Raw genomic sequence first — 24,927 nt, 5'->3', positions numbered from 1 at the left:
CACCGGCGGGATGGCCGGAGCCAAGCTCGACGATCAGAGAGACAAATTCAAGCCGAATTTTTCATCGCCTAGCTGATGAGATTTTCCGGCGGCGGCCGACCATTAATGCTGTAGGAATATAGTTTATTTCCATGCATGGACCGACGACTAAAACTAGTCAATGTCGATGGATTGATCGGACGGATCTTATTAGGGCATGTAGAACGGTTTTAATTAGTGGTATCTCTATTGCCATACAAATAAATTTGATGATATGAAAAAAATAGAAAAGAGTATGGTTGTTATGCATGACAACGGCTCAGAGTCGACTCTTAGCATTTATTAGAACAAATTTTATTGCATGGTGGTGAAAGAAAGGAAAGAAGAGTAAGAAAAAGTATTTTGATGCATTAATGATTAGAGACCATTAATGCATCAAAATACTAGTCTCTAGAAAATATAGAGCTCATATCTAACTCTATCTTTGTACATACTCTTAACTACTCCCTCTCCCATTAACTCTTTTAAATATATTTAACTGTCTGTCTTATTTAAAATTTTTATGAAATATGTAAAACTATATTTATATATAAAAATAAAATTAACAATAAATCAAATGATTAAAAAGAATTAATAATTACTTAAATTTTTTAATAAGATAAACGGCTGAGGTATTATTATTCCGACAGATAGTAGCATGAAGTATTTCATGCTGACCATTGACCATCCACGTCAGGTACCTGCATGCATGCTACTTCTCGATCTGCTGGAGTACTACGTCCTTTCCAAAATGTACTTCTCCTCTATTGTTTTATATAATACTTTCTCTGTCTCATTTTAAATAAAATCATATATGTTTCTATATCCAATATTTGATCATTCGTCTGTAGAAATGTTTTTTCTATTCAGCAAAATGTTTCTCAAACTTCTAAAGTAGTACAATTTTCCATGAAAACTTTCTATATAAAAAACTTTTAGAAAACTAACTGTTTAAATCTTTTCTACTTTATATATGTTATTTATTTAACTTGTTTGTATTCTTAAATAATTATCACAAATCATTCCGCTATTCAGATTTCCCCCCCAATTTGGGTTATAATTAACACACGGTAGCTAGCTATTCAACTGATCTCCATATATCTGTTCTGACTGTTACTGTCAGCAGGTAGCATCTTTTATTAGTTTGGACTACAAGTACTCAATTAGTACAATCTTGGTCTTACTTGGTGTGCAAACGATCGATGTATCATGTATGCATATATATGAGAGAACACATATATGCATGTTACTGTCATACCTATCAGTATCAGTATATATAGTTCAGCCATGTCGTTGTTAGATAAGATGTATTCATGCATATACTAACTCCGTTTCTAAATATTTAATGCCATTGACTTTTTTAAATATGTTTGACTGTTCGTCTTATTAAAAAATTAAATAATTATTAATTCTTTTTCTATCATTTGATTCATTGTTAAATATACTTATATTATACATATAGTTTTACATATTTTATAAAAGTTTTTGAATAAGATGAATGGTCAAACATATGTTAAAAAATTAACGGTGTCAAATATTTAGAAACGGAGGGAGTATATGCGACTACGTGTACTTGGAAGATCTACCGATCGTCGACGATCGTTGTCTAGCTCCTCGTCCTATGAATTTCAATTATTGGATAGCCCTGTACTGCATGTACTGATTTGATGATTCTTTAGACAAATTAATGGAGAAAGAATAAATTGAATTAATTGGTAGTAGCTTGTACTGTTGTCGTTGTCAAGAAAAACTTCACCGGTTTTATCTTTTTGTCGGAATAGACCAGCACTCGCTCATTCGTGCGTGCATGGTAGTGATTTCTTTGATAATGATAACCCGGCCGTCAACCAGCAGTGACCATGCATATATCTCGGATTAATCGAGAATTAAGTTAACCATTTTATGTTCAGATAAATTATTATAAATTTATAACTACATGTATGCATGTGATCGATCGATCGATAAAATTAAGAATTAAGCACGCATCAGTTGATCGAACTCCTCTCTTCCTATACACCCCTCTTCGTCCTGGTGATCTTTGGGATGTTTGGAGTTGAGATGAGTTGTAGGCGGTGGTCGATTCGGTGCTAAATTTCTTCTTTGATATCAGCGTGTGCGTCTTATAATGTTGTATTTTTTTTATATTATATCAATATAAAATGTGTTTTAAAAAAAATGCTACCAATGTTTGTCTGATGCTCGATATGTACTCCAGTCTTCCATTTAACACTGTACACATGTATTCTCAGATTAGACACACGACGATTCAATAAGCCATATGCTTGTTCAAATTAATTTAGAAGACTTCCCCAAGTTATTTTGCATGCATGCATTTCGGGCAGTTTCAGCCAAATGCAAGTGGCCAACTGGACAGACAGGCTACTCGATCCGAATTTAATTAATTTGCAGCCTGTCAGTTTTGACCAGAGCTAGGTACACGCATGACGGATTTGGATCAGGTACAGTTGGTACTGTGACTACAACTTATGCAGTCCACTGCCACCTGTTAGATCCGAATCTAATGGTCCACATGCACCCGAATACTGTAGATCACTGTAGCAAAAAATATTCAGTATTTTGCGTCGACACTGTAGCTGATGATCTGGTCCATTCATCACCAAAATGAATGGCTGTAATTGCGTACAGTAGTTAACTTGCAGTCGTTGTTCATACGGCAGGTGATCCCAATCCACGCATGACGATAGCTATAGTACAGATCCATCCTTGCATAACTTGCATGCCCCAAACTTTATTTTTCATCAATTGACATATCAATCAATTTACCTCTCTACTACTCCCTCTATCTTACTCCTTCCGTTTCGAAATATTTGACACCGTTAACTTTTTATCACATGTTTGACCGTTCGTCTTGTTCAAAAACTTTTGTGAAATATGTAAAATTATATTCCTATATAAAAATATATTTAACAATGAATCAAATGATAGGAAAAGAATTAATAATTACTTAAAATTTTTAAATAAGACGAACGGTCAAACATGTTTAAAAAAGTCAACGGCGTCAAACATTTCGAAACGGAGGTAGTATAATATAAGACGTGTATATATTTCAAGATTCAATTTTAAAAACATTTAGCCAACAATTATTATAATAAAAATTAAATTTTATTTTCTAAATTAATATTATTGGATTGACATTTAAATTTACTTGAAGATGGTTATAATTTTGTTGCAATAAACCTTATAGCATATGAAAAATTATGAGTTAAAGATTAATTATTGTGCCAAATTTGACCATATCTTGTATTATGGGATGGAGGAAGTACGTAGAAGTACTAATCTACACATCGTCAGCCTAATATTAATCATGTTATAATTTTCTCTTGATCGAGTCTTGTGTATCTATGTCCTGCCACGTTGCATCATCATAAAGAAATTTCTAGGTCTGAATAGAGAACATTATAACTACTTTTTTTATAACTTTTGGACATTGGGACTTACTAGCTAGCCGCATTAATTTTTGCAAGAATTAGTTGTCAAATGTGCAAGTCGTAACAGCATTGATTTGACCAAGAAGAGAAGATAGCCATCACCATACATATACAAGATGCTTGCAGTAATTTTTTTTTCAATATCTATATATCGGCTCAATCTTTTTTTTTTGATCGGCTCAGTCTTTCAAAGGTGCTCGGATATATGTATGCATTTATAAAGATATGAGCGTGTTATATTTAAGAAAGAATATAAATATACATGCTCAGTTGCTCACAATTAACCTCCATTTTTCTTAAGAAAGACATGCTCCTAATTAATCTCACTAACAACGTAATTAAGCATATATATACAAATCTGTATCTCTCTCTCTCACACACACACACACACACACATATATATATATATATATATATATATATATATGGAGGAGACCGTCTCCAACTTGGGCTCTGCGCCCTTCTCGTTGGCACACATGCCGTCCAAACTCCAAACACATATATGCGCACGTGGGAGAAAAGTAAAGCTGACCGTCGGATCAATCAATCTGGACGGACTCCGGTCGTGTCCCGTGCCTTGCTGCGATGGTTCCCAGCTCTTTCACGTTTCACTATTCTCTTGTCCTCGTGCGAATGTTGCATGCATGGTCAATGTCCTATTATGCCATCCCTTGGCATTCCAAGTAGGCAAAGATGAAGGGCACATGCCACCTTCACTTTCGAGCCCACCAAAATGAGATTCTTGTGTCCAAAGATGGCCACATGTTTTTGGGTGAAAAAGGAGGGCACGTGAGGCTAGAAACAACACTGTGGAGCGAGTGGCGTCGGAGTGAGGGGGCGCCAGCGGTCGTGGGGGACAGGTAGTGCGTGTCGCCGCAGCGCCGCTCGGAGCTCGTCGGCCGCTCCGCGGTCGTCCTGTACCGCCAGATCTGTGTCGCTGGTCTGGGGAGGAGGGCAGCGCGGCGGTGACGAAGCCACAGCCACGGCCATCCTCGCGCCGCGCCGGACGAACCATCGCCACTGGATCTGGCGAGCTGCCACGCCGCTCCCTAACGAGCCACGACGCGCGAGGAAGACGCGGACGAGGCGGCGGGGGCACGCGAGAGGAGGGGAAGCCAAGAAGTTCGCCGCCGTCGAGCGCCAAGCCTGCCGCCTCCGTCGAGCGCCGAGACCGCCGCCGCCGTCGTCCCCAGATCCACCAACGCTCCGCCTGGCCACCTAGGCGCTGTCTCTGCTCGTCGCTGCTCCGCCCGGCCCCGTCGCCGTCAAGGCCGCCGCTACGCTCGGCCGCCCTAGCGCCGTCTCCGCTCGAGCGTGAGAGGAGAGATAGGGAAGGCGTGAGAGAGGGGAAGAAGACAGCGTTGGGCTCGAGGAAAAGGGGAGAGAGCATAAAGGTGGAGAAAAAAAAAGGAAAACTATATTTTTGTGTATCCCACTTGAGGTTACTGCATTGTGAAGCTTGTGTCTATCAATGTTCCTCAACCCCAATGTGGCACCTCTGGTCCGGCATATTACATGACGCACTGCTATTGCCCTTATGCTCGTGTTATTTTTCTTCCCCGTCATATCTCTCCTCCTTGTCGTCATCTTCCTCCTTCCCTTTAAACAATTGAGATATCACTGTCTAGCGTTTGACCACTTGTCTTATTTGAAAAATTTATGAATTTTTTTTAAAAAATAGTCACACATAAATTACTATTCATGTTTTATCATCTAATAACAATAAAAATATTAATTATAAAAAATTTTCAAATAAGACGAACGATTAAGCGTTGGACATGAACAGTTGCAAAACTGCACTTATTTTGGGACGAAGAGAGTATTATATAGCAGTATGTGGTACTTCTCGATACAGAGAACCTGCGCTCCTCTTTAAAGTCATTACTCCATCCTTCCCAAATTGATCATCATATAATATAATCCAAAATTTTTTAAATTGATCATCATATAACTGCATGGACACGGATTTCATCGAAATACAATCAATGCGGTATGGGAGAATGTGTACATGCTAGAATGTAATTAGCATATGGTTTTAATCGATGCACGCATTGTAGAAGAATGTGTGCATTGTGTCTTGATTGATGTAATTTAAATTGTCCTTGGTTTTGGTGCATAAACTTATATGATGTTCAATTTGATAAGGAGGGATTATTATAGAGGAACACTACAGGAACCATCTAGTGGTGGAGAACTTAAAGTTAAATTTGATCTAATTATTAAAGGTGTACACCGTTGTTACCGTCATTGTTCTCTCTAATTGATCCACCACTGCGGGGTTATTATGCAGTCGACTGCGGTTAAATGCTAAGAGCAAGTTTAATAGTATAGCCCACTACTAGCTACAATTCATCTATAGCTGGTCTAATAGCCAATTCATACAATAGTTGCTTACTATACTATTAATATATGGTCCCACCTGTCATACATACATTGCGTCTTGGAATCCATGCTGTAGCTGGCTACAGATATGTAGCCAGCTGCTCTTCTCTCTCATCTTTTATCTCATTAAAATATGTTTATAGCTAGCTAATAGTTTGCTATTGTACCTGCTCTGAGCGTGTCACGATTGCAGTAGCCAGTTAGAGAAGATGCATGGGAAATATAAGAGATGATGTGGGAAGGGATTATTCTTGGATTGCACACAGTTCTTTTATTAATTACGGTTGTATTGACAATTGAAAATGAATTAGTTGAAAGTCAATATGTTGTTTTATTTTTTAAGAAAACAATTAATTTGTTCTCTGGGTGTAATGTATATGATTTTTGTGAAGTTGATACATTCTACCTCAACGAATCTAAATGAGTGGATATCCTCCAATTGAAATGTTATTGCGTTGGATTGAGAGTACAAAATCACTTGCACTGAAAGTCAATGTACAAAATCGATCCCTTGAAAGTTTTAAAAAGGATAAAAACAAGTTGGGGTAACTAATAATGCATGGTTATATGTCGGCATATCTTCGGGAAAAGGATTGTACAAACAACGATGGACGTGGCATATCTTAATTATATTATCTTTCACGGAAAAGGACGGTTACTGTACGTTTATCGAGGAAAGGAACGGTTACTGTTAAAAAATTGACTATAGAAACACCAAAATAAAGTATCAGGTCATTTGGCGTCGTGCATGGTTTTTAAGTGAAAGCTCACTAATAAATATATTAAATTTCACCATAATACTCTAATATATATTTAGGAAATACCCTTGTCTAATAAATATCAGTTTGAGTATATAAGGAACCTGTTCAGCATGCTGGCTGCGGCTACACCGTGTGTGTGACTATTGGTGCTGGTTACGCTGCAGCCACAAAATAGGCAGCCGAACAGGCCCAACATCAGTTGGTTTGGCCATGTATCGGCCCTAATAAGTAAGGTTTGTGAAATCGGTATCCATATGATTAACTTTAAAAGTGGTAACTTTGGCGAAGGGCGTTGATCATGAGCCTTTAGGTCTATAGTTTATATATTAACTTAAACTCTAGCTCTGTATGAAATTACGAAAATTCATATTGCTTTTATACTTTAAATCTGGGTTCCATATATTGCTTCTATCTTAAAATAAATCAACATAAAATATGATGAGATCTAACACAATAAATCTAAATTTAGATAGGACGGGTATTATCCTATCCCATCCTAAATTTGATTATTTTGGGACAATAGAGTTTTTTTAATAATGGAATATAATTCCAGCCTTTGCTCAAAGAATTACAGCCAATTATTACACCAACTCAACAAAAACTCACGCCTAAATAAACAAAAGCACAGACAAACTAATAAAAACTCACACAGCATAAAAAGATCATAAAAATTATTGAATTCTATTTGTGAATCTCCATCCAAAGTTGGCGAACAGCTGCATAACCAATGATTCAAGATTACGACATGCAGCTTTCACTGACTTGATTTCTTCATCACACTTTAGTAGCTCAGCCCAAGACCGAAGCCAGTATGTTGCCTTGAAAAAAACCTGCATATAGGATATAGATGATGATTTATCAAAAACCATATCATTTCTACACAACCATATAGCCCAACATATAGCGGATGCTCCAACAAGAATAAGTTTTGTAGATTTTTTTATTAACTCCCACAAGCCAATTCTAAAAAATATGAGATATACTATGAGGAGTATATAAACCAGTAGTAAATTGTAGAGCTCTCCAAAAAAATTTGCATAGTGACACTCTACAAGCAAATGTTGAATAGTCTCATTTCTCATGAAAAACAACATTTTAAACTACAATACCAATTTCTCCTAAATAAGTTATCCTTTATTAGAACAATCCCTTTAAATAGGTACCACATAAAAATTTTAATCTTGAGAGACATCTTTAAATCTCCATATAATCTTATTCCTCTCAATATGCATCTCCGGTTTATCTCTACGGATTCTGCCAACAGCAAAAGAAAAAAAAAAAGAAAAGGATGGGGTTAGTACGTTCGAGAACGATGGGGTTAGTAAAGTTCGAGATATGCGGTGTGCTTTGAGATGACACGTGGACAATGAGATGGGCAGATGGAAGAACACGCGTGAACTAATTAACATCCAATGCAAAATTGTCTTCCTTAATCAGTGTTTCCTCCATTTTATGATGTAAGTCATTCTAGTTAACATTTCTCATATTTATATTGATGATAATAAATCTATATATATATATATATTTAGATTCAATAATATCAATATAAATATAGAAAATGTTAGAATAATTTATATTGTGAAACAGAGGAAGTATATAAATCTCTCCTAGCGTAATCCCTCTTCCACTTTGCTAACTGAGCACGCATTTATCATGCTAATCACTCGGCATTAAATTAGCCATTAGGGTCGGTGCTAATGTACATGGGAGTGTCACTAGCAGTTGTTAATTTAGCATATATACTAAGGTTTAAAAAAGATTTATTTGCATTCGTTTAAGTGATTAGATTTTCATTACTTAGGTTCATCTCTCAAACACCCGATTGCTTGAAATATTTCTCTGTGTTAGAATCAATGTGCTCTTAAAACATTTAAATTACGGTATAAATTCAAAATTTAAAAATTCTTATTTTTTGAAACAAAGAGTGTAATAAAGTTATCCTCTAAAGCCCAAGGAGAACCACTGTCCAGCCATTCTTCTTCCTCTTCTTCCCTTCACTTTCTCCTCTGGCCGTCGCCACCGATCGATTCTCTGATAAATGAAGCTTAATTGAAAGAAAACCGCCACTAGTAATTAATCAAATCCTCTTAATCATATACTCAGATACTTGAATTCATCTGGTCTTATTTAAAGAAAAAGTTATATGAAAATGGGATGCATGTGTATGCACAGATCATATATGGAGAGTATCTCCTGGCCAACTGCTCTCAACTTGCATGTCTGCAACTAACCATATCGTCTCATACTCTCTGATCTGATTGTCCACGTGCACACGATTATATATGCTGCACTAGTGTATAATGATGTTGATTTTAAAATATTTTATTGACAACTTATCTTAATACAAAATTATGTAACTATTATTTATTTTATTACAATTTATTTTATCAGTAAAAGTATTTTATGCATGACTCCTACTTTCACATATTCATATAAAATTTTCTAAATAAGATAAATTGTTAAACATAAATCTAAAAGTTAACGATATCATGTATTAATGGAAAACCCGATGAAGTACCGAAGAGTGAAGCTAGCTAGGTAGCCAGCTTTGGATAGTTAGTTGGATATTAATTAATTAAGTATTGTCAGGCCGGCAGTTTAACTAATTAAATTAGCACAACACTACTCCATGTAGTATGACCGAATCTCTTTGATTATATGATTCTCTTTGACGCTTAATTTATTCCTCGGACAGAACGATCAAGGGAATAATATCTCTGTCGAGATGTGAAAAATGAGCACTTTTTTCGTCGATCGAATTGAACTGGTTTGATGCATGCAATTGTTAGAGTAGATCATAGTAGCACATGCATATATACTTTCTCTGCAAAAAAAATAATGCAATTTTATGTGTCTAGATTCATTCTAAATTAGAATTTTTTTATGAAACAGATAAAGTACAAATTATATTTTTCGATGATCGACAGATAAGGGAGAAATTAAAGCAAGAAAAGAAATGCAAGGAACTGACAATTAATTTAGTCCGGTTTCTGGCCGAATCCTCCAAATGTGTGTGTGTGTTATATATATATACACACACACGAGTGGACACGAACAATTTAGTCAATAAATTAATTATAAGTTAGTTAATTAATAGTTCATATATAGACGATCATGTTATATGACTTCCAGCACAAAGAGGTTCTCCACAGAGGTACCGGCGCGGCCGGTCACGAAAATAAAGAAGGTAGCGACATGAATCCAGAAACGTCTCTCGAAGCTATATATTTACATTTTTATAACTTTCGTTTCTACATGTACAAAACTATATATTTACTCATGTTTTCTATACTATTTTAAATAATATTAGTGCCCAAGTTTATTTCCAACGTCACAAACTGACATATGAGACCATAAAGTCCACACACATAAATAATATTACCTTGGATATATCATTATATACCTAATCAATTAACTATGCTATAATTTATATTATTTTTAATTTTATCTCTTATAATATCCGCCACGAACCCTTTAGCTAGTATTCAATAAAATTGACACATCTAATATTGGTTCCTTAAAAAAATTCCATGTCATATGCATGCAAGGTCGCCGGCGTGTAAGTACGTGGTCGCACAAAATTGGCAGTTTTCAGTGAAAAGTGGCACCAATCGTCGTGGCATGTACAACATTGTCGTGTCAACATGAGCTTATTAATTACTTTATCTGTTTTAAAACATAATATTTTATGTGACATAACATATTTAGATTCATAATTATATTTTCATCCAACCAAAATCTCTTATATTTTGGATAGCTTTTCAAACCCAGTCCATCAATCTGCGTGGCAATTCACCCTAAATTTCCATCGTCAAATTATGCATTTCCATAGTGGCGGACCCAGCACAAAATTATAGCTATGGCGGACTTTCTAAATGTACTAAGTACCGAAACTTTTTTTAATAAAAAAAACACGAACATACCAAAACATTAGTATATAATGTATATGATAAAAAATTTTAGTGTGCATATCCAATAAAACTATAAGTAAATAATTTACTGTTTTTAATATAGGTGAATATTTATTCGTGGAAGGTGACAGCCCCTAGAGCCACCCAAATGTTCCTATTCCAAATTATTCTCCAAATATTTGTGGTTAGCGTTAAAAAAGTAGTAATTATACTTTTGCTCAATTCCTTAAAGAACAATTCCAACCGATGCAGATGAGATCATCACTTGGTCAATGCATGATAATTTGTTCCACCATACCAGTATTAGCTTGTACTAGTACTAATACTACTCCTTCCGGGTTCATAATACTTGTCGATTTAGACAAGAACACGGTCTACAAAGAACACGGTCTAAAAAAACAATTTTGACCATTATTTTTTATTATAATATGTATAAAATTGTTAATAAATATATGATCTTATTAAAGTACTTTTTAAGACTAATCTATACATGTAGTCACTATATTTAAAAGACAAATATTTTAAAAATGATTCATAATCAAATATTTTAAAGTTTGACTTCACCATTATTATCAGCTCAGAGGGAGTAAAAGATTAGTGCATATTGCCCCATGCATCATCACGGTAAACACCAATGAAACAGTCAGTAGTGTTGTTGTTTAGTTGATAGTTACTGCTGGCAGATATGTATGGCAGCTGCCACACCTTGCCACAAGGGAAGGTCCGCCACTGCATTTCCACAATATATATATATATATATATATATATATATATATATATATATATATATATATATATATATATATATATATATATATGTATGTATGTATATATATATATATATATATGTATATATGTATGTGTATACATATGTATATACATATATATAGGTAAATTAACTGGTGCTATATGGAGTATGGGCTCCAAGATTCAAATTGAGTATATATCCAATTTGAATGAGTATGAATTTTTTTTAAATGTTTAGATATGAACATTAACTTCTTTACTAACAAGTTCAAACAAGTTTGAACTGAGTTTGAACTTTTTTTTTGTTAGATTTTGGTTCTAGGTATATAACATCCAAACATATAATTCGTTAGGTATGTAATAATGAATTGTGAAATAAAGTTGAGTTTGAGTTGTTTTGTTGTTAGGTATTTGTATGAATCAAATTCATATACCTAGATATCTACTTACAATTTGTAAACTTTTAAAAATTTGAGAGAATTTGTGTGTTTTATACCTTGGAGCCCGGGCACCATGGAGTCCCATATGAGCATCCTATATAGGTATTTATATATATATATATATATATATATATATATATATATATATATATATATATATAAAAGAGGTCGACAACTTAGAAAGTGACCGTTAATTAACACATACACTGTTTGTACCGTAGTAATAACTTATAAATAATAAATATATAATGACGCCAAAAAAGAGATCAACACATGTAGAAAGAGACCGTTAACACGTACGTGCATTGCACCGTCTGTGTGTGGTTCATCTATGAGAGTGGCTCGATGAAAGATGATCGAGACAAGGAAATTAAGAAAAAAAACGTACATAAAGGACATAACAGGAGTACGATGGATCGATATATATGCGATCGATGCACTTCCTTTCATTTAAAATAATTAAATCCAAAATAAGATAGGGTATAACCTAGTATGATAAATATCTCTGTCTAGATTTTTTTATACCATATTACGTTTTATTAAATCTAAAATATCATGCTTTATTTTTGGATGGAGTAAGTACGCTTAGAAGTTGAGCAGAACAGGATAATAACATATACTTTTATTCCAGATAATCCAGATTGGTTCATACGGAGTATGTGAGGTGGTGATTGTATATCTTCTCCTTGACCATATTAATATTAATTACACGATGTGGACGTGTTAGTGAGTTAATTCTGATAAAAAATATACTGCCAAGGCAATTAAAGTCTCACCGGCCTGTCCTAAGTTAACAGTGTTGTTTTATCATTTTCTCAAACTTAGAAATTCCTTCCCGTCAATATAATGTGGCATGATATGGGTGGATATATGCATATATAGTACTCGATCAAGGGAGAAAATTATTACCTCCGTGCCTCCGTCCTAAAATAATAAGGATTTCATAATTCAAATTTACCTTCAAATAAGTGTAATCCTGAGTACTAGTGTTCACTTAAATTTCATCTCATTTAAATTTGTCTCCATACTCCCAACTATTCTCCTATCATTTAATTAATTAATAAGGGATATATAGGTCATTTTTTCTTTTTATTAATTTACCCCTTAACCTCTAGAATGATAGTTATTTTAGGACGGATGATTATCAATAATAGGTTGATGTGATGTAGATGGTAGAGATAGATATATCTATTGATATCTGTATCGGATCGGCTAGCTTCAGTCATGTAGGATCGCCTGTATACGCTTTTTAGATAAATGTTTGACTATTTATCTTGTTTAAAAGCTTATATAAATATAAAAGGCACTCAATATATATTTAATGCTGAAACAGATCACGACAAAATAAATAATGATTATTACATATTATCTCAAAAAAAATGATTAGTCAAAAATATGTCAAGAGTCATGTGTGCAAGTTAATTTGGAGGATCCTCCAATTGATTTATTGTGCATGTATGCATGCTGCATGAAGTCATGAAGAAATATCTGACAACAATGCTTAATTATTAATCAAGATATATAAGGATATACTATACATTATACATACTCCAGTTAATTACCGTAACATCAAACGATGACTTTGATTAATCCGAGACATCTAGTCACTGCAAATTTCCCAATATGCATGAACTACTCTACATACTCAGATGAAAGTCCAAAAACCTGGTCAAGCTTAAGATCTATTTCTGTCGTTGGTCCGTTGTTTGAAGAATCTGGCAGTGTCGTTGTCAGCCCAAGAAGACGAATTAAGGATCTAATTATAGATATGGCAAAACGGAGAATTCCTCTTATAAGAAAGTCTTTGCGTTACTCTGACGAAGTTGTGTTCAATTTTCTCTCTTTGTTGTTTTCAGTTTTGCGAGCTATAGCAATTGCTAGCTGCATGGTTTAATTTCAAAGCCTAATTTGACTGCTGCATGTCTGCCTCTTGGACTTTCTTGCTTTTGTCGATTGACTCGTACCGAGCCAGTCTGATCTCCTTTGTACTTACATCAAACAACGAGCGTGGTTTTTTTTTTACGGGGATTGGACTTTACTTTTCATCGTTATATTAATTAGCTGCACGAATATAATGCCCTGTGTTAATTATTCTCGAACAAAATAAATAAATATACACACACATATATATATACATATATACACACACACACACAATTGTACTTTGTAAAAGATTATCAATTTACAACATTAGAATTTGGTCATGCCCTATTATCTAGCTGCATAGATTTTTTTTTCCACTTCAATAATGTGGTAATTTGGTCTAGTGGCGGACCCAGAAAAATTACACTGAGTGTACCCATTCTAGTGATCGCTCCACCGTATATTTTTTTAAAAGAAAACACCCAATTCCGATGGAAGAATTTTGGCAGATTTTGGTCGGATTTTTTAAAATTCTATTGGAATATGGTCCATAATTCATGTATATTGGGAAACTTGCAGTGACTATATGTACTCTCAGATATATTAATCGAAGTCATCGTTTGATGTTAAGGTAATTAACTGGACTATGTATAATTTACTAGCTGAATATATGCCCTTGCATTGCAACGGGTTATTCAAAATAGGAAAAACATAAAAAAATCTCTTGTTGAAAAAAATAGCTTCTACTTGGTTGAAACAAGATTCTTCATCTTAAAAAAACAAAAATAAAAACACCATAATTAAGACTATATTTCTCAATGTGAGATATAAACCAATGTGATTTTCAGTACTTAAATATAGATTGATGGCTACATCTGTGTTAACGAAATGTCTATTTCATATGGTAATGTAATATGTACTTATTAATAAATTGTGTTGTATAACTCATTTAAAATTACAATAGAAGCCATAAGATGAGAAGAAGCAAAGCAATAGAAATTTAGAGAGAAATTAAATTAAACAACATTGTCAGAGTAACGCAAAGATCAACTTTCTTATAAGAGAAACTCTCCGTTTTGCCATATATATAATAGATCCTTAATTTGTCTTGTGGGGCTGACAACGATATTGCCAGATCTTCAAACAATTGGAGCAACGACAGATCAAAGATAGATCTCATAGTATCGCCATCGAAGCTTGACCGGTTTTTGGACTTCCATTTGAATATATAGACTAGTTCATTCATATTGGGGAAACAGATCCCTGTCCAGATTCATTGTGTAAGTTATGTTTTATTTTATTCTATATTTGAAATATTTTGAAATGAAGGGAGTACATCGCATACCGATCCATTGTACTCTTGTGGGGTGCTTCACCTGCGTTTCCTTTCCTTATCTCATCTTCCACCTTTATCGTCATCATCGTCCTCCTCGAGCCACTCTTATGGTTGAAGGCTACACAACCAATGCAATGTGCTTTTTTGTGTCTATCTTTCATTGGAGTACTATGGTTACATTACATACATGTACGTGTTAACGGTTATTGTTTCTAGGTTTGTCGACCTCTTATATGTGCCGTGGTCATCTCTAAGCCACTTTTTAGGGAGGAAGGTCAACTGTGTTTCACTTTTATTGCACATACGTGGACAATTAGTGAGTGACGAGTACAATTGGATGTGTCCAAATTATCACACTAGTTAGTTAAATATCTCTAGGATTGAATGTAATATACAACTATTTTCTTCCGTTTGTGTATATGCTATTGTACTTTGTATGTAATTAATTATCGCTATCAATTTACACCATCACATTTGGTCATACTGTGATCTATCTGTATAGAATTCATTTTTTTTTCTCTTTAACTAATGTCGTAATTTGGTCTCTAGAGTGAACGTTCTTTTTTCGACCTATATTTACATTATATAATAATATAATAACATATAGGTAGATAGATATATATGTAGGCAGATAGATAGAAACGATCTAATTGTTTTTTTAATTTAATTTGGAAAACACATCTTTCACCAATATGTAGATTATTTTTTTGTCTAGCAGAGTTTTTCCCTCTAGGATTCTGAAACATAATTATCGAACAAAACAATGATTTCGCTTTTTGTTCATGTATTGTTGTATCTAAAGTATCACGAGGCATGGAGTCTATGTTGAGATGTTTATTCGTCTTTTCTTGTAATATAATCTACGTTGTTCTGAAATATGATTTTGATTCTTCTAAAATTCTAGAAGAAGTGCATTCGTGGGCATCATAATTTAAACATTACCGCAATGCTTACTCTAATAAATACTAACTTGGTTTATGATTTTACCCAAACCAAGGAACCGCATCTAGTAGTGGGGAGGTTGAAGAAACAAAAAGCGGAAAAAAGACAAGAACATCGACCATAAGCCATAAATGTATATGATTTGTATATAAATGTCTTTCTATTTTCTAAAATAAAGCTCCACGTAAAATTGCGTGGGAACATCTGTTGGACAAACATAAAACCCATTTTTTTCATACTTAGTACGTGTTATCTCTATTTCAAAAAGTTTTAAAAAAAGTTTCAAGGGAAGGATAATATATGTCAATTTGTGATTATACTGTTATTCTGAACGGTTAGACTGTTGCCGATATTTTATATAAAAAAAAGTATCCCATTAATAAAAAAACGTGACCAAACCCTAGTGTCCAATTAATTAGAAAAAACTGAGCGAAAACCACAACTACAACACCGTCAACGCGGTATTATCTCCCTGGATTATAGTGTTAATAAAACCTTGAACTCTTTTTTTGGTCAATGTAGGTGGACAGAGATCCGGGATGCTGTATCTGCGGTTTTATCTCCCTGGATTCTGCCCAAAAGGAAAAATTAAAGGCAAAAGATTATTATTAGTGCTAATAAGTTGGAGGCGTGTGCATCGTGCTAGCTAGAGATTAGACACGTGGACGGTGATGAGACGATCGAGCAGTTGCAACAACACGCGTGTACACCAACTAGTAGTTAACCATAATCCATATCCTCCTCCCAAAATCATCAATGCAAATTAATCTCGCCCTCTTCTTCTACCTCTTTTTGGGATTAATCACTGGTAATTATAGATTTATAGGTGATTAATCACTCGGCATTGCCATTAGCGTGGCGGTGATGCTTGTCTTCGTCATCGTCCACATCGCGTCGATGCGTGCCCAGTGTCACCACCGCCCGAATCCTTAATAAATACTCCTCGCCACCTTCGTCTCCTCCTCCTCCTATCCCCGATTCGCGCAGCCAATCTCTTCTTGCTTTCTCCTCCTCCTCCTCCGGCCAGATTCTTGGTAGAGAGATTCTTGTGTTGTTTTACCTGCGTCTTGTTCTTCTTGGGTGGATCGAGGTTTTGGAGGTTTGAGGAAGTGTGTGTGTTGTGGTGGGGGTAAGTGAGATGGAGAACTGAATTTACTGAACTCATTTTTTTTTCTTTTCTTTTTATCTGAACCTGAAACCAACCAAGGACAGGTTGGTCGGCACGCCAAGATTGCTTTTGCTGCTGTGTCCTTCTCACTCTTGTTCTTGTTCTTGCTTCTTCAGGTTTGTAGAAAGAGAGAGAGAGGGCAAAGGCACGCAAAGAGAGAGAGAGAGAGAGAGAGAGAGAGTGAGGAGAGATGGCGGCGGAGGGGGGGAGGTGTCAGAAGAGCTACTTCGACGTGCTGGGGATTTGCTGCCCGTCGGAGGTTCCCCTGGTCGAGAAGCTTCTGCAGCCGCTGGAGGGCGTCCAGAAGGTCACCGTGATCGTGCCCTCCAGGACGGTCATCGTCGTTCACGACGTCGACGCCATCTCCCAATCCCAAATCGGTGAGAGCCCCCCTTTTTCTTTTTTGCTTTCCGAGTGGATTGATTCATCTCCCTTTCGTGATTAAGATCGATCTCTCCTTCCATCTTGACTTGTCACTTATCATTGTCCTGTGATCAATGAATGATACCAATCATGCAACCGGTGACTGAGCCATCTGTGGGATTTGTGGAGTTTTTGGGTGGGTCAAGAAGTCACACGAGACTAGACCAGACCAGAGTCTCAGTAATTTGAAGAAAACGATCTTTTTTATTTTCTTTGTCATGGCTGCTTGTTTGTTCATTGGATTTTCGATGATTTTATTTCTGTTCTTGCTAGTTCAATCAGAATCTTACTTTAATTATCGCAAGAAAAATTGGATCTTAACATATATATAGCGTGTTGAGCGATGGAAAGCATCACGCAAAGTTGCTTGCGTTTCTCATTCAGTTCTTGCTGTTCCTGAGTTGTTCCAGTATCTGTATTTTTTGTTTGTTTGTTTGTCACAATAAATTTCATTTCTAATCGTTGCTTGATGCAATAACTAGCCAGCCAAGCAAAGGTGGTGTCATGTGTTCGTTTGTTTTCATGGCTCGACGCTGGGGACCACTTACCATGTCAGAAAATAAGTGCAAAATTTCATACTCCAACTCTACTAAAATGGGATGTTTGCTAGCGACAAGTGAACCGTCTTGGCAGTGGTCGCTATTGTTCATGACGCAGGGAGCAATTACTGATACGATTGGACATATCTCTTGACTCGTTAATTCTGACCTCAGCACCCCCGAAATCCTGCTAATTTTGCAGTTTCTGTCACGGGAATTAAGGAACTTGATTACTGTACACATACTGTCACACTCAATGAAACCGCCAGTTTTTCATCTTTGGTTCTTGAAACAGTCATTACATAATTTTAGGTAAATGTTACTGTCCTTAAGCAGGTACCAATTATGACAGATGGACAGTAAAATCAATCACGATTTTAGCATGACAAAACTCTTGAAAGCTTGATTTGATTTTGATCTTTGCTGTTTTCAGTCAAGGCGCTGAATCAGGCAAGGCTGGAGGCGTCGGTTCGGGCTTATGGGAACGGCAGTGAGAAGATAACCAACAAATGGCCGAGCCCATATGTTCTCCTCTGCGGACTTCTTCTGGTCGTGTCGCTGTTCGAGCATTTCTGGCACCCGCTCAAGTGGTTCGCGCTGGTGGCTGCGGCCGCCGGCTTGCCGCCGATCGTGCTGAGGAGCATTGCGGCCATCCGGAGGCTCACCCTGGATGTCAACATACTCATGCTGATTGCTGGTAAGAACAGCCTATAATTCACCTGTGACATTAATGATGTTTCATGTTATTGGTACCTTGAAAGAAAAAAGAAGCTCCCTTTTGTTGGAGGATGGCCCTGACCATCACCTCCGACGATCGAAGACCCTTTGATCTTTATGAGATAACTGAATTATAAAATTTTAAATAGGCTTCCTTCTGGTGGCCTAATGCATGCATTTTGGCTTGTACCAAAACCTGCTTTCTCTCTTTAATGAAAAAAAAAAGCAGAGGTCCCACCATACTTTTTGAAAAGAAATGAACGTTTAAATAGTATCGAATGGTAGCAAACACGTCTGCCATTAAGGATATCCTCCAATTGAATAGTGTTATTGAAATAAGAAAACAAATTATTGACACAGCTTAGTAGTAGAGCACTGAGTTCTACTGTTGATGCCATGGGTTTGAAGCTTTTTTTTCTGTATTAAAAGGGAAACATTATACTAGTTCCTTTTTTTACCATAGTATTCTCTTGTGTGTAGAAGACACAAATACAACACCACTTTGGGTAAATATTCAACTAAAGCTTGAAGTTGTGGGTATTATTGATACATGTTCTACCAGTGTTACAATGGGTTGTGAAGAAAAAAAGGGACAAAAGCAAGTTTCTTCACGAGGACCAATATGGTGGGTGATTAGTGGGAGAGCAGAAGCAGAAATCCATCTCTCAAAAGTTTATGTCTCACTTGCATAAACTTTTGCTTTCTTTTCTTTTCTAGAGGGTCCCTCACTTTCCATCGCATCAAAAGGATATGTCTCTGTGATGCTAATATACGTGCTAGATGAACAATTCTGCTTCTTTTCCTCCATGTAGCGATGTCACCTCAGATAGGGCATCAGATTCCTTTTAGAACAAGCAACATATTTCTTATCAAGAAGCTACACATATTTCGAATAATTCTTTCTAGACTAATATCGTGGCATTGAGATAGCTCTATTGTGATATGCATATGGGAATATGGGATACATGAAAGAATCATCAAAAGAAACAAGAAATACCTTGTTTCAAAAAGAAAAAAAGATTTGGAAGATTTGGTAAAAAAAAAATGGAAAGTGCAAATTTTCTTTGTCGTATGTTGACAACATTTCTGGTTTTCTTAGTTAGGTGAATATATCAAATGATTTCTGTATATAATGTTTTATATGACACAGAAGTGAAGTGAAAAAGTGGGGTTTTATTGGTACTACTAAGAAGGCAAATTGTATATGTGAATATCTTATATTTTAACAAATATTATAATGAACCATGATTTCTATATCCTTTTTGGCACTATCTTCTTATCTTGGATGACCCATGCTATCTTGCCAGCACCTATGGGTAGATTACTTTCCATATGCCATTAAATCCAGGCAATTTTGGTAGGAGATGGATGACAACACAAAACCCAGAGTTTCGTATGTCTGTACTTACTTTTTTTGTTTGGTGCAGTTGCTGGAGCAATAGCTCTCAAGGACTATTCTGAGGCTGGGTTCATCGTCTTCCTCTTCACTACTGCTGAATGGCTTGAGACTAGGGCCAGTCACAAGGTCTATTTCCATCTCTTTTAGCTATTTTATTTTGCCTCACTATTCATCGTTGATTGCTGAGGTCATGATCAGGCCACTAACCGAGAAGGATCTATTGTTTATGACGTGTCACATTTATGGGCAAAAATTCATGCTAATGCAACATACTGGGCCTATAGATTTGGATGTGCACTAGCCCCACTGATTGGTGGACTGATGAACTGGTTGGACCAGAATCAGGCCGATGTTACTGATCGTATCATCAGTTATCACCTTTTTAGCATATACCCCCACCCCAAAATTGTCAGGGGAAAGACATAAACTTTTGTATCTAGTGGACTCGCAAACATGCATCTACACTCATAACGCATATATAAAGCGTGATCTAGGAAAACAAGGTGAATTTACTAAAACAACAGTCTTCAAAAGGCAATGATAGTCAGCACGCATGTGTATATTGGTATTAGTTATATTTGTTCTCTTTACTTAATCTCTGTAGTTAAATGTTCCTTTGGCATGTAGGCCACCGCTGGGATGTCGGCTCTAATGAGCATGGCACCACAAAAGGCTATTCTGGCAGAGACCGGGGAGGTGGTTGCAGCCCGGGATGTGAAGGTCAATACAGTAATTGCTGTCAAGGCAGGGGAAGTCATTCCGATCGACGGTGTTGTTGTTGATGGGCGTAGTGAGGTCGACGAGAGCACCCTCACGGGGGAGTCCTTCCCAGTGTCCAAGCAGCCAGACTCCCAGGTCTGGGCCGGCACGCTCAACATTGACGGTAATATATGATGAACTGTCAGTTGATTTGATGTCCCTGATATGCCAAAAATGTCAAGGTGTGCTATTGATTCTGTGTCAATTCTGTACTGGTGATGTATCAGGCTACATTGCTGTGAGGACGACTGCTATGGCTGACAACTCCGCGGTGGCCAAAATGGCAAGGTTGGTTGAAGAAGCACAAAACAGCAGATCCAGTACACAGAGGCTGATCGACACGTGTGCTAAGTATTACACACCTGGTAAGCTAAATAAAAGAGACTAGGCTTTTAGTAAAAATTTAGACACCGAAAACTTGGATCTGGTGGGTTTCTTACTGTTTATGTTGTTTGCACCTGCAGCGGTCGTTGTCATGGCAGGATCAGTAGCAGCAATTCCTGCAATAGCTAAAGCACATAACCTTAAGCACTGGTTCCAATTGGCTCTAGTTCTTCTAGTGAGTGCTTGTCCATGTGCACTGGTACTGTCCACACCCATTGCCACCTTCTGCGCACTACTAAGGGCCGCAAGGACAGGGCTGCTCATCAAAGGAGGGGATGTCCTGGAATCCTTGGCTAGCATCAAAGTTGCAGCTTTTGACAAAACTGGTACAATTACTAGAGGAGAGTTCAGTGTTGAGGAGTTCCAGCCGGTTGGTGAACATGTTTCATTGCAACAACTTCTTTACTGGTGAGACTCGTCGAAACTTTCACTTAAAATTTCTTCTTGTGTATTGCATTTAATTATATGGATATCACAGGGTCTCGAGCATTGAGAGCAGATCAAGTCACCCCATGGCATCTGTCCTGGTTGATTATGCTCAATCAAAGTCTGTGGAACCAAAATCAGAGAATGCTAGTGAATTCCAAATATATCCTGGTGAGGGGATTTATGGTGAAATCGACGGAGCAGGCATATATATTGGGAACAAAAGAATTTTGTCAAGAGCTTCATGCGAAACAGGTTTGGTGAAATTAAAAGGCTTACAAAATGTGGTAGAACACTGTTGATAGTTTACGGTTAGTCACTGTTGAATTTGTTGTTAAATAAGAAAAATGTCACTCCAACAGTAAATAAAATTGTTCTGCCTCAGAAATATTAAGTAGGACTAGTCATTGTGAATAGAGGTTTTGCTTCACTTTCTTTTGACCAAAACATGATCTTCGAGATATCCTGTTGAACGTTCTTGCGTTTTTGTAAGCCTCATGTTTATCTTTTTAAATTTTTTTCTAGTTCCGGACATGAAAGATATGAAAGGAGTTACCATTGGATATGTGGCATGTAACAATGAATTGATTGGAGTATTCACTCTCTCGGATGCCTGCCGAACTGGATCAGCTGAGGCCATCAAGGAACTGAGATCACTGGGCATTAAGTCAGTGATGCTTACAGGTGATAGTACCGCTGCTGCCACATATGCACAGAATCAGGTAAAATAATTTTCAGAGTGAGTGGCTGTTTTTACTGTTGTTCGGTTTTGCATATTACAGCTTCTAATTTTGCTCTTGTTTTTCTTTTCTGCAGCTGGGAAATATCCTTGCTGAGGTTCATGCTGAACTTCTTCCAGAGGACAAAGTGAGAATTGTTGGTGAACTCAAGGAAAAAGATGGCCCTACGCTGATGGTTGGTGATGGCATGAATGATGCCCCAGCATTGGCTAAAGCTGATGTTGGGGTCTCTATGGGTGTATCTGGTTCAGCTGTTGCAATGGAGACGAGCCACATTACTCTGATGTCAAATGACATCCGCAGGATTCCAAAGGCTGTCCGGCTGGCAAGGAGGACGCATCGGACAATCATCGTGAACATCATATTCTCGGTGATTACGAAGCTTGCAATCGTTGGGCTTGCATTTGCCGGACATCCACTTATCTGGGCAGCCGTCCTTGCAGATGTTGGCACATGCTTGCTGGTGATCATGTACAGCATGCTGTTGCTGAGAGAGAAAGACGGCCGAAAGGCGAAGAAATGTGCTGCTTCTCATCACGGATCTCCAAAGAAGTGCTGTTCTTCTCATCATGGATCTCATGCAAAGAAAAATCATGGCATTTCCAACCATTGTTCGGATGGTCCGTGCAAATCAATGGTCAGTTGCAAAGAATCATCTGCTGCTAAGAATGCTTGTCATGATCACCACCATGAGCATAACCATCACGAAGAGCCAGCCCACAAGCATTCTTCGAACCAGCATGGTTGCCATGATCACAGCCATGGCCATAGCAACTGCAAAGAGCCAAGCAACCAGCTGATTACAAACAAGCATGCTTGCCATGATGGTCATAACCACTGCGCAGATACGAGCAATCTGCACGACACCAAGAAGCATGACTGCCATGGCCATGAGCATAGCACCTGCAAAGAAGAACTCAACGCTTTGCCTCCCACCAATGACCATGCTTGCCATGGCCATGAACATAGCCACTGTGAAGAACCCGTTGCTCTGCACTCTACCGGCGAACATGCTTGCCATGAGCATGAGCATGAGCATATCCACTGTGACGAGCCAATCGTCTCGCATTGCGATGATAAGCATGCTTGCCATGACCATGAACAGGTTCATGAGCATCATTGCTGCGATGAACAGCAAACTCCGCACACTGCAGATTTGCACCCCTGCCATGACCATGACCATGACCATGACAACCTGGAGGTCGAGGAAGTAAAGGACTGCCATGCTGAACCACCTCACCACCACAACCATTGCTGCCATGAACCTCATGATCAGGTCAAGAATGATACTCATCCAGTCCAGGAGCATTCGATCTCGATCGAAGAATCATCAGACCACCATGAGCATCACCACAACGAAGAACACAAAGCCGAAGATTGCGGACATCATCCGAAGCCGAAAGATTGTGCTGCACCTCCAACCGACTGCATCAGCAGGAACTGTTGCAGCAATATTAGCAAAGGTAAAGACATTTGCTCGAGCTTGCACAAGGATCATCATACCAGCCAGGCCAGCCGGTGCTGCAGGAGCTATGTGAAATGCTCCAGGCCCAGCAGGAGTTGCTGCAGCCACAGCATAGTGAAGCTGCCTGAGATCGTAGTGGAGTAGTAGGAAATTCAGCAATGTCTGCACATATCATCAGAAAATATAGCAACCTCGTCATCGGCGAAATGTAGAAAAAGCCGATGCTGCTATGCATTTGATCTTTTTTTTAGTCGTACTGCTTTTGCTTCAGCTAAAGAAAAAATGTTGTTTGTAGAGGTGTCTGGTTTCGAGACAAAGCAGGTGTTTGAATCATGAAATGTATAAGCCTGCTTTGTGGTTTTCTTTCCCGGTTGTGATCGAGGCATCATCTCCTGTAAGAATCTGAGAAGGTGCATGAAATCTGCCATTTCTGGGAGCGGGAGGACTAGCTGGTGCTGGGATTAGCTTGCTTCCAAAAACTCTTTAGATTTTGAAACAATTGACCAACAATTAGTCAAATATAAATTAAATTCTATTCGATGAAAACAATGTTATTTGATTGCCTCTTGAATTTGCTCTCCTATGACTATGATTTTATGATTTTGTTGCTACAAACCTTGTACCGTGTAAAATTAATAGTTAAACATTAGTTTTGAAAACCGTGCAAAGATTCAGGGTTTTTTAGTTTCACAAATATGAGGAATTGCTGGTTTTATTTAAGAAAAGTTTAAGGTTAATTTGAGATTACTACTTGAGTTTACTCGAACTAGAAATATCACAAGATCACATCAAGTGATACAACTATCGACAAGTAGTATTCTAAAATTCTTTATATTCGTAGACAGATACTCTAATGGAAATGGTTGAGTTTTTTTCAGCGGAATCGAATCAACGAAGCAATATTATGGTTCGTTCCCTACAAACTATTCTATATAAAAGTTCTTCAAAAAATCAAATAAACTCATTTTTAAATTTATATTAGTTAGTATATAATTAATCGTGCATTAATAAGCTTTCTCGTTTTGTGTGAGACTGAAAACCTTATCCTACTTGGCCAA

At 37.1% G+C, this 24,927-nt stretch overlaps 1 protein-coding gene across 1 annotated transcript; it reads left to right on the top strand.

Moving 5' to 3' along the window:
* The first annotated feature begins 16,764 nt into the window (after positions 1-16,764).
* LOC127776385 (cadmium/zinc-transporting ATPase HMA2) lies at positions 16,765-24,289 on the top strand. Its single transcript, XM_052302740.1, has 10 exons — positions 16,765-16,978; positions 17,134-17,397; positions 18,413-18,676; positions 20,124-20,221; positions 20,723-20,978; positions 21,082-21,219; positions 21,319-21,646; positions 21,717-21,919; positions 22,190-22,386; positions 22,481-24,289. Exons 2-10 carry the CDS (start codon positions 17,208-17,210, stop codon positions 24,011-24,013), a joined length of 3,207 nt encoding a protein of 1,068 aa, XP_052158700.1. The 5' UTR covers positions 16,765-16,978; positions 17,134-17,207; the 3' UTR covers positions 24,014-24,289.
* Positions 24,290-24,927: the final 638 nt, after the last annotated feature.

Source organism: Oryza glaberrima, chromosome 6, assembly GCF_000147395.1.
Source record: "Oryza glaberrima chromosome 6, OglaRS2, whole genome shotgun sequence".
Taxonomy (NCBI): domain Eukaryota; kingdom Viridiplantae; phylum Streptophyta; class Magnoliopsida; order Poales; family Poaceae; genus Oryza; species Oryza glaberrima.
Note: the sequence above shows the minus strand (reverse complement) of the source record. Positions and strands in the feature narration are given on the sequence as shown.